Here is a 13,769-nt window from a genome sequence, read left to right on the forward strand (position 1 = left end):
CATCCTGTCAGTGACTAAACTGAATGCTATTACACAAGATACAAACTGCAGTGGTTTTCTTGGCACAATTGAAGGTGAATTATACAAACTGAGAGCAAATTGATATCTAGCTAGTAGGGATTTGAGTTATATTATGGACTAATTATCACACTTAAGAATACCATGAATTGTATTTTTGCTGTTTAATATGGATTTGAGTTAGATTATGGACTAATTATATACTTAAGAATACCATGAATTATATGTTTGCAGTTTGGCTTATGCACTACAGACTTCAGAGCTTTTAGAATGTTTACTATTTGATATAAACAAAAACTGTTCACATTTGATATATATTAACAAAAAAGTTGTATAAAAAGATAGAATTCATATATACATTCTATAGCCTACGCAAGTTGTATGTATCAAATTGATATGTAACTTGTGGTACCAATCAAAATCTAAAACCTTGAGAATGCCAATGATTCTGCACACCAAAAGAAAAATGGTAGAATGCTAATGGATTTGGGGGGCTTAAATTAGATTGATTGTCTGCCTAGTCTGTTTAACTCCGTCATTTTTTTATTGCACTAATATAAAGACTGTATATGATTGGAATCATACAAGGAATGCAGCCTTGCAACTGATGGACAAAAATGTGGTGGCTGTTGTTGGTCTTCAATCCTTCATCATAGCCCATCTGCCCATGTCATCTCTCATGTTGTTAATGAACTTCGCGTGCCACTATTAGCTTTTGGTGCCACAGATCCAGGCCTTTCTCCACTGCAATATCCGTACTTCGTTCGAACAAATGAAGGCACTGGCTGATCTGGTTGAATTCTATGGATGGAGAGAGGTAACTGCCATCTACATCGACGATGGCTATGGAAGGTGAGGAGTAATAGCCCTTGGCGATGCATTAGCAAAGAAGCGGTCTAAGATCTCCTGTAAAGCAGGTTTCCCTCCAAATGCTGGCTTGAATGTGATTAATGACCTGTTGGTGAGAGTCAACCTGATGGAGTCTCGAGTATACATTGTCCATGTCAATCCTGACTCGGGGTTGAACATTTTTTTCCCTTGCAAGAGGCCAAGGGATGATGGGCACTGGATATGTGTGGATAGTTACTGATTGACTTGCTTCCTATTTGGATTCATTCCTAACAGTTGATCCAAACATCATGAGCCTTATACAAGGAACCATTGTTCTTCGCCACCATACCCCAGATTCTGCCCCGAAGAAGAGATTTATATCTAGATGGAATGACATGATTCGCGAAGGAGAAGCTACTTTAGGATTGAGGATGGAGTCTAAAAATTAACATTAAATATATTGTTATTTTCTTTTCATATTTCATTGGTTTCCTCTGTTTTGACCCCTGCAATTTGCGCTGCCAAACTATAGGGACTTGTGCCTAAACGAGTAGCCAACTTTGATGACTAATTTGTTGTCTGGCAGCCTAACTCAACTTACCGACTGCATTTGGATTTAGATCCGATAATGCAACTCCAACTAAATAACACAGGCGACATGGGTGAACCATGGATAATGGATCTCAAAAACAAGATCCGCCACCCGGTTCCCATCTGTCGGGCCAGATGTGACGCGTGAATATTATTCTAACTTTCGGTTTGGACCGCGGTGGTGCCGGCGACGCGTGGGATCGGACCGGTTGTCTTCGTTGCTGAGCGAGGGATGAGGCGGAGACCGCTCGACCTCCGGAGGCCGGCGAGGCGGAGGTCGAACGGCAGCAGCGTGTGGCTCTGGATGGTCGGGGCTGGCCTCGGCGTCTCAGTTCTCCTGCTCCTTGTGCTGCTCTGCCGCGAGAAGCTTTCGTCGCGAGCCGCCCCGCCGTCGGTCGCCCAGGTGCATCATATCTCGACCTGCTATCTCTGTTTCCGTAGTAAAAATATGTTCTCGCTCTCGCTGTGTGGCCGCAGTGAGTTGACGATGGATTCGTTCGTGTTCGTACCAAATAATTCATTGGTGTTTCTCTGCAGAACTTTGATCGCTCGAACACTAGCGAGGGTATGAACATTACTGGCGATGTGCTGTGCCCTTATTCATGCACGAGGCAAATGATGGATCAGATATCCATTGCCAAGGCATTCGTCGTCGTCGTCTCTGAGGGTAGTAGTAACGCCCAGTTTGCAGCAGAGCTAAGTGCTCAAATTCAGAAAAGCCAAGCCCTTCTCACCGCAGCATCAGCAATATTAATTATTGCAGAATGTGAAACGGCAATTCGTGATATGGCTCTCCTGCTCCATAAAGCTCAGCAATTCCACTATGACAGTGCGACTCTGATTATGAAGATGAAAGGCCAATTCCAATCTTTGGACGAAGTGATGAAATCTGAGGCTGAAAAGAGCAGCAAATATGAGCAGATAGCCGCCGAAGAACTCCCGAAAGGATTATTTTGTCTTAGTATCAGGCTAACTATCCAGTGGTTTACAAATTCAAATCTTAAACGAGATCTATCAGGAGGGAGGCAAATCACAGAGAAGCTCAGAGATAATAGTCTTTACCATTACTGTGTCTTCTCGGACAACATCCTTGCTGTGTCAGTGGTGGTAAACTCTACTACCATGAATTCAGATTATCCTGATAAGGTGGTATTCCACCTGGTCACTGATGAGGTAAACTATGCACCTATGAGGGCCTGGTTCTCCATGAACAACTTCCGAGGCGCAACGATCGAGGTCCAAATGGTGGAGGATTTTAGCTGGCTGAATGTCTCGTATTTGCCTGTCCAAAAGCAACTCCAGAACTTCAACTTCTCTGAAACTGGTGATAACAACCGAACACCAAACAAGTTATCGATGCTTAAGCACCTAAGGTTTTATATCCCAGAAGTCTACCCGGCATTAGAGAAGATCACGTTTCTTGACGACGATGTGGTGGTTCAGAGGGATCTTTCAGAACTGTTCTCGATTAACCTCAACGGGAACGTGATGGGTGCTGTTGATACTTGCCGGGAGACCTTCCACGGGTTCCATAGATACTTGAACTACTCCCACCCGCTGATCCGTGCCCATTTCGATCCGGATGCGTGTGGCTGGGCATTCGGAATGAATGTCTTTGATTTGAGGGAGTGGAGAAGAAGGAATGTGACTGAAGTGTATCACTACTGGCAAGAGAGGAATGCCAATCATACATTGTGGAAGCTTGGCACCTTGCCTCCGGGACTCCTGACCTTCCATGGGTTGGTTGAGAATTTGGATGCTGAGTGGCATGTGCTTGGACTCGGACACACAGACGTCGACCCATCGCAAGTAGAAAATGGTGCAGTTTTGCACTACAACGGGCGCAGGAAGCCATGGATGAAGAATGGAATGGACCAGTACAAGGGGCTTTGGGAGAAGTATGTGGACTACTCTCATCCTATGCTGCAACAGTGCTTCATGCGAGGACATAGCAAGGAGAGACTGATGTAAACTATGTTCTTATCATCAATTAGAAAGATCTTGTAGTGATTTGATACTAAGTTTTACAATATTTCTCTCTAAAAGTTTTTTGTTTGAGCTTTCCTTGAATCACTGTCGCCTAGATTACTTGTATTATTGGTTCATGCTGCAGAGGTGAACCTTATCTGAGTGACTAGTCTTTGAAGGGGAATACTTCCTTGTCCATTCGGTAGATATTCATAATCTTTCAGCACCAACACTGCAATCTCAACTTCATAAAAAATGAAGGAAAAAAGAGTAGAAGACAATAGCCAGCCACGATGTGACATTACTCATCAGCTAGTCTGCCTGGCTATTCATTCCCTCAGTCAAATACCAACAAAAATATCCATTTGTGCCATATGCATCTGCACCTGTGCTACTGAAGCTTTCACTCTTCGCTCAGTATTCAAAAACTTCATCCTCGTTTAAGGAGAGGAAGCCCTGCCAAAATGATGATTTGATCAAACATAACGAGAGAATCCAATCATGATCACATGTCCCATACTTAAGTCTGATGAAAGCAAAAAGTAAAGAGAGATATACAGTGTCTTTTCAGACATCAGAATCTGCACACTTTATTCTCACTTACACTGAATTCCTTCCGGCTTGTGTTTGTTTGAACCTTCATGGAATCCCTGGTCTCCCCAACATTCTATAAATGACCCACTTAAAGGATGGATGGATACTCTTGATCCATCCTTTCTCTCCACTTTCCATTCTCATCCTCATCCTCGAGTCGTGTTTGTTAATTTGGAGATGGGTTCGGCCAGCAGGGTGGCATGTGTCGAACATTGCGGTCGGAGGCCACGACCTCGAAGAAGCTTCGTGTGGAGAATAAAAGCAAGGATCATGAGAGCTTTGAGTAAAAGAAGGATCAGGCTCCGGTATGAGTATGACCCTCTTGGCTACTCCCTCAACTTTGATGATGGCTGCCACAGAGCTACTCAGATGAATTTCCTAAACATGGAGGGCCAAAATATGAAAATGTAGCTAATTACTAAGATTATATAAGTGCAATTGCAAAGCTAGTGTGGCTTTATTTTCTATGTGATAACTAATTACTAAGATTATATATATATAGGTGCAATTGCAAAGCTAGTGTGACTTTATTTTATATATATATATATATTCTATCCGAGAGCTGAGTCGATGGACGCTGAAGATGTGACGCTCCTGTTGGCTAGCTGAAGATTGAAGATGTGGATTTCCTACGGACGTGGACCTGCAAACACAACACCGAATCGGGGAGGGGTTCCCCGACGATAACCTTTCGACGCTCAAGTAAGATATCCGGTGGGAAGAAGTAAAGCAAATAGGAAACGAGAACTGTAGCTACAGTAAAGAAGTGAGCATACCTCCGTCGAAGTCGGGGGTCCTTATATAAGGCTCCCCAGAGACGCGCACACGCTCCCCGAGGTGTGCACGCTCCTCAAAGCATACCTGGAATTAATGTGTCAGAAAAGCATGTCTGGCAACATACCTTAGTAGCACGAGCATATCTCTGACGTGACAATGGAAGTTTTCACCGTACGATTCCCTGTCTGACCATGCCGCTGACCATGCCTCTTGTCGGTGGCACTAGTTCCTAGGAAGATATCGCCAACTGCCTCTTTTGTCCTTTATCAGGTCGAGCGTAAGAACCGCTCGGCTAGCGTCTTTCCCTGGCCGAGCGAAGGAACCGCTCGGCTAACGCCCTCCAGGTAACACCAAGGTCGGATCGACTCGGATGCCCGACTTCGCCCTGTCAGGCGAGGGAGCCTTAACTGCCGGGTTGATGTCGTGTTCCTAGTTAGCCGAGCGGGATGTCCGCTCGACCTTCGTCTCTTCCTGCTTTATGAACGTCGAAAACTGGGCACCAGGCCGAGCTGTCGAGATGTCGGGTCAGGTATTCTTCTTGTCGCTCGGGAAGGTATCTCGCCCGATCGGCTGCCTACCCTAGATGTTGACCTACTTTGACTTCCTACCGAGCGAGTCTCGTCTTACCACTGGATCATGTGCCTCCCTCTCAAGTCTAGTCGAAGGAGGCTGCAAGTCCGACTGACTGGACAAGTAGCCTAGTGAGCGGTTGGTCGGTCAGCTAATAGATGAGTTGGATCCCGCTCGGTCTCCGTAGGACTGATCTTTCTCCCCCGGTCGGTGCTTTTGTGTTTTTGTACTTTGGATATTTTGGATACCTTTCCTTGCCGCTTTCGAAGGGGCGCAAGCCAGTCAATTGATGCTGACGCTGTCCGAATCTTCTCGTGATACGCGTGAATCACCTCCATTAAGGCCGAGCACGCGCCCATTAAATGCTGCCCTATGGGAGGACGACACGTGTCGTCGGCACAGTCATCGCACGTCCGAGGTGGCAGCTGATGATGTGACGTTTGGTGGTTTGAATTCAACGGTCGGATGTGCACCGCCGATCCCCGTGCCCTAAATCAGACGGCTCCGCTCAGCCAGACCTTATCTTTATAAAGCTGCTTCACTGACTTTAGCTCCATTGTTGCTGCCTTCATGTTAGTGTGCTCCGGCGATTGTCCACATTTAGTGTTCCGGCGATCCCCAACTCTCTCCTCCGACGCTCTATTTCCTTGTAAGCCTCAACTTTTGCTCCTTCGTCTTCCTTTCTCGTCCTTTAGCATTTTCCAGTGTTCTGTCGTTCTGTTTAGTGAACTCCTTGTCGATTCTGTTTCGTTTTTCCGGCAGTCCCCTTAGCGAATCCTTTTGCTTCCTTGTTTTCCGATTATGGTCAGTTCCTCCCAGCCAGCCGACCCGACCCCTGGTCTCTGGTATACCACCGTGGAGACCAGGTTTGATGCGGGCGACGCGGCACACCTTATTAACGCTTTTGACATTCCGTCCGACCACGAAATTGTCTTGGCCGGCCTGTCCGACCGGCCACACAACCCACCGACCAACACTATTTATTTCTTCCGAGACCAGTTCGTGGCCAGCCTCTGGTTTCCCATTCATCCGTTCATATCCGAAGTTTGTAATTTTTTTCGAATCTTGCTCGCCCAGCTCATCCCCAACTCCTTCCGCCTGCTGTGCGGCGTGGCGGTGCTGTTCCGCGTGCACAATATCCCACTGACCCCTCAGGTCTTCCACTACTTCTACTACCCTAAACAATTCGAGCTGGTCACCTATCTGTTTCAATCTCGTATTGGTCTGGTTTTCTTCGACAAGATGCCTTCTTCCAACAAACACTAGAAGGAACACTTTTTTATTTAAGACTCCCCGAGCGGCCCCACTTCCGAACTCAATGGCAGACTGCCCTGCCACCCCCGCCCTAGCTAAAGAGGTACAAGACTCAACCGGATTACCTCCACGCCGCTAATATGTTGGTCGGGCTGAAGTTCAACATTCACAAGTTGTTACCAGAAGGCGTGATGTACATGTTCGGGCTGAGTCCGAGCCGAGTGAAGCTCCCTACCACCCCCGACCGAGCTGAAGAGGTACAAGACTCAACCGGATTACCTCCACACCGCTAATATGTTAGTCGGGCTAAAGTTCAACATTCACAAGTTGTTACCAGAAGGCGCAATGTACATGTTCGAGCTGAGTTTGAGCCGAGTGAAGCTCCCGAGCAGCATAGGTATGAAATTTCTCAATTTTCTTCCTTTGAGTCTAACTGATTCTGTTCTTCTCTTGCAGCCGACATCATGATGCGTGCCTGGGCGACTGGTATAATGAAGGCCAAGCAGGCCAAAATCGAAGCAGCGACAGCTAAGGAGATGGAGCGACTCGGCTTGCCTCCCGTTGGCTCACAGGAAGACACAGCTGGGGAAACAGCAACTGCGAGTGATGAGACTGCTGAGCGGGCACCCAGTGTAGGAGGGGCGACCAAACCAGGGTCGGTTCGCGATGCACCACCCGTCATTCTTGCTGAGGGTTCGGGGTCCTCGAGCGACGAAGTGCCGCTCTCCCGTAAGAGACACCGAACGGACGCACCATCCCGCTCTGACACTTCAGCGATCCAAGCTTCTACGGGGGGAGGCGTACCGTCCCTAGCTCTCGTAACGGTGGAGGCTACCTCCTCCGATTAGACTCCGTCCGTGGCTGAGTTGCAGGAGTCGCTCCCTGTTCAGCCGCTCACTTCCTTGTCGCTAGCTAAACGGAAGGTGGCACGGTCAGCCATCCTGCCGGTACCTTCTGCTCCAGCTTCCAGCCCGTCAACCTCTGCTCAATCGGATCCGAGCGGGTGTCGGTCCATCACTGCTACACTCCGTCTGCCGACAGAGGACCTCCTTGCGCCGAGCAACCAGCCTAGCTCTCCTCAACACCAAGTCTACATCCGCGGCCGACTCGCTTGCATCTGGGAGGAGGCGAGGGCTAGAGCGGCGTTGAAGTCCCCTGGTGAGCTGGCTGATAGCCACCTGGAAATGTCCACCAGGGTTAGTATTCTCAATTTCATCAGATTATGCTTTTCCTCCGGTTGGCACTAATGTCTGTTTATAGTTCTGGGTGGAGAACATTGTTATGTGCTAGCGACTGGCATAAGTGGAGGATGAGCTGAAGCAGCTCAAAATTTCTGGGAAAGGCTCTTCCCAAGGGCCACCATCTGCTCGGCTTAAAGTCGAGTTGGAGAAGACCCAAAGGCTTCTCACTGAAGAATAGCAAAAGTTGGCCAAGCAGACTAGCAGGGCGGGCCAGATCGAGGCGCAATCGAAGACATATGATCACAAACTCGAGCTGGCCTCCAAAAGGAAGCAACGAGTCATTGCCGACTTGGAGCAAAAGAACCAGGATGCCCGACAGCTGGCGGAGAAGCTAAAGAAGGTGGAGGACTTCTTGGTGGTCGAGTGGGAGAGCCGCTGGGCTAAGGAGGCTAAACTTCAGGGCCAAGTGAAGTGCCTTGAAGAGGAATTAGAGGTTTCGCACGCCGCTCTGAAAACCTATCAAGAGGCTGAGCCGGGTCGCTTTGCTGTCCTGAAACAACAGTACCTCCGGTCGGAACCATTCTTGGAGAAGGCGGCCAATTAGATTGTCCACTTGTTCGAGCTGGCGATCAACGCCATGCTCGTCCAGCTGAAGGCGAACGAACATCTCCCTGAAGCTTTCTCCGACAGGGATGTCAACCGAGTCCAGTTTCTCAAGGCAATTCCCGACGAGGCCTTTGACTGTATTGAGTGAGCGAGGGGTCGCTAGAGTGTTTTTTGTAAGTCTTAACTATGTTCCTGTCGTTCGGCAGCGTCTATTAATGAAATCTTTTTGCGTCTTTTTCATATGCTATTTGTTTGCTAAGTATTTGGTTGCGCAGTTCCGATCGGCTGTGGCGCCCATGCTTATTATTGAAATACTCGCTTAGGATCATACCTCGGGGTTTATAGCCGCCGCTCGACTCCAGCTTTAGCGTCTCCGCTAGACGATTTTCTAAGGTCGGGGTTTAACGTCATCGCTCGACGGTCTGTAAGGCGGGGTTTTTATAGTCGCCGCTCCGACTCTAGGGTTTAACGTCACCGCTCGACTGTCTATAAGGCAAGGTTTTTATATTCGTCACTCCGATTCTGGGGTTTAACGTCGCTGCTCAACGGTCTTCAAGGCGGGGTTTTTATAGTCGCCGCTCCGACTTTGGGGTTTAACGTCGCCGCTCGATGGTCTTCAAGGCGGGATTTTTATAGTCACTGCTCCGACTCTGGGGTTTAACGTTGCCGCTCGACAGTCTTCAAGGTGAGATTTTTATAGTCGCCGCTCCGACTCTGAGCTTAACATCGTCGCTCGACGGTCTTCAAAACGGGGTTTTTATAGTCACCACTCCGACTCTGGGGTTTAACGTCGCCGCTCGACGGTCTTCGAAGCGAGCTGGCCACTCAGTAAATTTTGTAAACCCTACTTTTGCTTTCAATCCTGCAGCCTAAGGATGCAGAAAACAGAGATTACATGACATTAATTACATCAACGCACCTTTCATCCAACTTGATACGGCTGGAGGTGGTTTGCACTCTAGGGACGCTCTAGCCTCTGCCCATCCTCATCCTCTTGGTAATAAGCGTCCGACCGGAGCTTCTCCACGACCCTGAAGGGTCCTGCCCAAGGAGCCTCCAGCTTAGTGACGTCGCCGACCGGCTTTACCTTCTTCCATATGAAGTCGTTGACCTGAAAAGATCTGGGTATTACCCGCCTGTTGTAGTTCTAGCGCATCATCTGTCGATAGGCTTTCAGTCGGACGGTTGCTTTGTCGCGTGTCTCGTCCACCAAGTCCAGCTCCAGGAGTCTCCACTCGGCGTTGTCCTACTGTACTGCTGCACACGATCGGATTCTACTCCGACTTCCACAGGGACGACTACTTCGCCCCCATAAACTAAGTGGAACGAGGTCACTCCCGTCCCCTCCTTTGGAGTTGTGCGGATCACCCACAGCACGCCCGGAAGCTCATCCGCCCAGCTGCCTCCGACGTGGTCGAGCCGAACTCGCAGAATTCGCAGAATCTCCCGATTGGCGACTTCAGCTTGTCCGTTACTTTGGGAATATGCTACGGAGGTGAAGGCTTGCTGAATCCCGTACCCTTTGCACCTTTCTCTGAGATGTTGCCCGACGAACTGTCTTCCGTTGTTAGAGACGAGCCGATGCGGGATTCCGAACCGACATATAATATGTTGCCAAATGAATTTTTTAACCATCTGTTCGATTATCCTCCCGAGCGGCTCAACCTCGACCCATTTGGAGAAGTAGTCCACTACGACGAGCAGGAACTTTCGTTGACCGGTCGCCATGAGGAAGGGCCCCACTATATCCATGCCCCACTGATCGAACGGATAGGATATTGTGGCCGCCTTCATCTCCTCCGTGGGTCGGTGCGAGAGGCTGTGGTACTTCTGGCAAGACAAGCAAGTGGACATTATCCGAGCGGCATCTGCTTGGATAGTTGGCCAAAAATATCCAGCCAGCAATATCTTTCTAGCCAATGACTGACCGCCTGGGTATCCACCGCAAGCGCCCTGATGCACCTCCCGTATAATGTAGTCGATGTCTTCTGGCCCTATGCATTTGAGAAGGGGTCGGGAGAAAGCTTTCTTGTACAGCTGATCCCCAATAAGTGTGAATCTTCCTTCCCTCCTTCTCAATAGGTGAGCTTCCTCCCGATCGAATGACGTGGTTCCCGAGCACAGGAACTCTATCAGTGTTGTCCTCCAATCGCTCGGGAAGGTGAGTCCTTCCATTCGGTTGATGCGCGCTACTAGGGACACCTGCTCGATCGGATGCGATATAACAATCGGCGATAGGGAGCTGGCTAGCTTAGCCAGCTCGTCCATAGCTTGGTTTTCTGTTCGGGGTATCTTCTGAATAACCACTTCTCAGAAATTGGCCTTTAGCTTTTCAAAGGCTTCGGCGTAGAGCTTGAGTCGAGTGTTACTTATCTAAAATATCCAATGAGCTGTTGAGCGGCAAACTGGGAATCCGAGTGAATCAAAACCCTAATCGCTCCGACATGGCGAGTGACTTGCAGGCCTGCTATGAGCGCCTCATATTCGACCTCGTTATTAGTTGCCCGATATTCTAGCCGAACGGACAGAGGCATCCACTCTTTCTGAGGGGAGATCAGTAGTACACCGACTCCGCTCCCTTGCCGAATGGATGATCCATCCATATATATTCTCCAAGTGGCTTCTGGCTCGAAATTCTATATTTCAGTGATAAAGTCTGCCAAGAATTGTGCCTTGATGATCGTTCAGGGCTGATATCGTATGTCGAACTCACTAAACTCCGTTATCCATTTGATCAGCCGTCCGGATGCCTCTAGATTGAGGAGGACTCTACTCAGAAGGTTGTTTGTCATTACTTTGATCGTATGTGCGAGAAAGTATGGTCGAAGCCTCCGAGCGGTGAGCACCAGCGCAAAGGCAAGTTTCTTGAGACCAGTGTAGCGAGATTAAGCATCTTTTAAGATATGACTCAAGAAGTACATTGGTTGTTCCTCGCCATTCGGCCGCACCAACGTCGAGCCGACAGCGTACTCGGTCGAGGATAAATAAATGCGAAGCGGCTCGCCGGCAGCTGGCTTAGCCAATACAGGCAGAGAATTCATATATGCTTTTAGTTCTTCAAATGTCTTGTCGCACTCTTCGTCCCATTGGAACTTGGTAGTTCGGCGCAGTATCTTGAAAAAAGGGAGGCTCCGGTCGACAGACTTGGAGATGAATCGAGATAAGACAGTTATCCGACTGGTGAGGCACTGAGTTTCCTTCAGATTCCTTGGCGGCGACATATCTTGCAATGTCTTTACCTTACTAGGGTTGCCTCGATGCCCTGCTCGGTGATGATATAGCCGAGGAATTTCCCACCTTTTGCGCCGAATAGATATTTGCTCGAGTTCAGCTTAATTCCATATGTGCGGAGTGTCTGACCAGTTTCTTCTATATCGGCATAGAGGTCGGTCGCTTGGAGGGATTTGATGAGTATATCATCGACATATACCTCCATGTTACGTCTGATTTGTTGTCGGAACACCTTATTCATGAGCCTTTGGTAGGTGACTCCAGCATTCTTTAGTCCGAATGACATCACGTTGTAGCAGTATGTGCCGTCCGCTGTGATGAAACTCACCTTCTCTTGATCCTCCCGGGCGAGCGACACTTGATGATATCCCTGATACGCATCCAACATGCATATCAGCTCGCACCCCAGCTGTGGAGTTCACCATCTGGTCGATCCTCATGTTAGAGTGTATACTAAAAGCCTAACTTTTGTATAAACATTTATTTAGAAATAAAAGAATCACATTGGTCAAATGTCTACATTTATGATAAATGTAGTTGTTCAATTAATTTATATTATAGATAACATGGTGTGTGGTGTCACACACAGAGGATCATGTTATCAACACCTTATAAATTATAAATAGTAGCTCACGACCAAGATGGAAAGGAACAAATCATTGGAAGGTCGTAGTGTAATTAGGTATTAGTTTATCTTAACTATATAATTACACTAGTACACTTAGAGTGTATTGAGTAGGACCATTAGAGGTCGTTTTTTTTATACTGACTTTATAAAGGAACAAAAACCTTAATTATTATGGAAGTGTGTGCTCTTAATCCTAATATAATAACAAACGCATATATTTGATATTTATTTCTTTAATTTATCAATGGTGAGATTTAGTTCGATAAATCAATAAGCCCGATAAGTTGGGAAATGATATCACTTATAGTGTGTGTTGTTGATTATAGAAGGAAACTGTGTCCTAGTGATCTAGGTTGATAATGTCCCCAAGAGGAGCTCATAAGGATTGTCATGTTTAAACCCTGCAGGTGGACTTAGCCCAACATGACGATAATGTTGAGTGGTACTACTCTTGGAACTAGATATTAATTAAGTGAGTTGTTAGTAACTCATTTAATTAATGGACATTTGATATCTTAAACACAGGGAGACTAACACACTCATAATAAGAAGGAGCCCAAAATATAATTTGGGATTGGTGCGGTAGTTCAATAATAATTCTTTAGTGGTATGAGTTATTATTGATGAAATTAAGTTGTGTATTTGGGGCGAACACGGGAAGCTTAATTTCATCGGGAGACCAAAACCAATTCATCCTCTCGGTCCCTATCGTAACCTCTTGTATATAGAGATTTATACCCATCTATACCCACCTTTCTACCCACCTTAAGGTGGTCGGTCAAGCTAGCTTGGAGCCCAAGCTAGGGCCGGCCAAAGCTATTGGTGGAGCCAAGCTTAGGTGGCCGACCACTATAAAATAAAAAGGGATTTTTATTAAAATTATTTCTTATGTGAATATCATGGTTTTAAAAGAAAGTTTGAAATTTAAATTTTCCTTTTATAGCTTTCTACAAAAGATTAAGAAAAGATTTGAAATCTTTCCTTATTTGTAAATTGAAAGGTGGATTTTAATTTTAAGAACACTTTTCTTTTTTAACCATGTTCATGATTTAAAAGAGAGTTTAAAAATTAAATATCTCTTTTATAAATTTCTACAAAAGATTAAGAAATGATTTGATATCTTTCCTTATTTGTAGATTGAAAGGAGATTTTAATTTTTAGAGATAACTTTTCTTTTTAAAAATTATCCACACGTTTAAAAGAAAGATTTTAATTTATAAAATTTCCTTTTTATAATCCACCATGAAGGGAAAATTTATTGGAGAAATTTTTTATAAAATTTCCGGAAACAAATAAGAAAGTTTTAATTTGTGTTTAAAATTTTATTTGCTTGGAGATTTGGTTGTGGCTGGCCATGATAATAATGAAAAGGGAATTGATTTTTAATTAAAATAAATTTTCTTTTTCATGGCAAAAGAATTAAGGAAGTTTTTATTAAATTTCCTTATTTGCCAAGACCAAGGATTATAAAAGAGGGGATAGAGGTGCCTTCAAGGCTAACGGCTCTATTCTTTTTCTTC

The 13,769-nt window shown here is 46.4% G+C and overlaps 1 protein-coding gene across 2 annotated transcripts; it reads left to right on the top strand.

The window, feature by feature from the left end:
• The first annotated feature begins 1,414 nt into the window (after positions 1–1,414).
• LOC122053282 (probable galacturonosyltransferase 10) lies at positions 1,415–3,431 on the top strand. 2 transcript variants are annotated; one of them, XM_042615273.1, is made up of 2 exons: positions 1,415–1,843; positions 1,978–3,431. In XM_042615273.1, the coding sequence occupies exons 1-2, from the start codon at positions 1,673–1,675 to the stop codon at positions 3,409–3,411; spliced, it is 1,605 nt and encodes a 534-aa protein (XP_042471207.1). In that variant the 5' UTR covers positions 1,415–1,672; the 3' UTR covers positions 3,412–3,431. The 2 variants fall into 2 exon arrangements, with proteins under 2 accessions (XP_042471207.1, XP_042471208.1); XM_042615274.1 differs by having other exon boundaries at positions 1,753–1,886; positions 1,954–3,431.
• The last annotated feature ends 10,338 nt before the right edge of the window (positions 3,432–13,769 follow it).

Source organism: Zingiber officinale, chromosome 3A, assembly GCF_018446385.1.
Source record: "Zingiber officinale cultivar Zhangliang chromosome 3A, Zo_v1.1, whole genome shotgun sequence".
NCBI classification, from domain to species: Eukaryota; Viridiplantae; Streptophyta; class Magnoliopsida; order Zingiberales; family Zingiberaceae; genus Zingiber; species Zingiber officinale.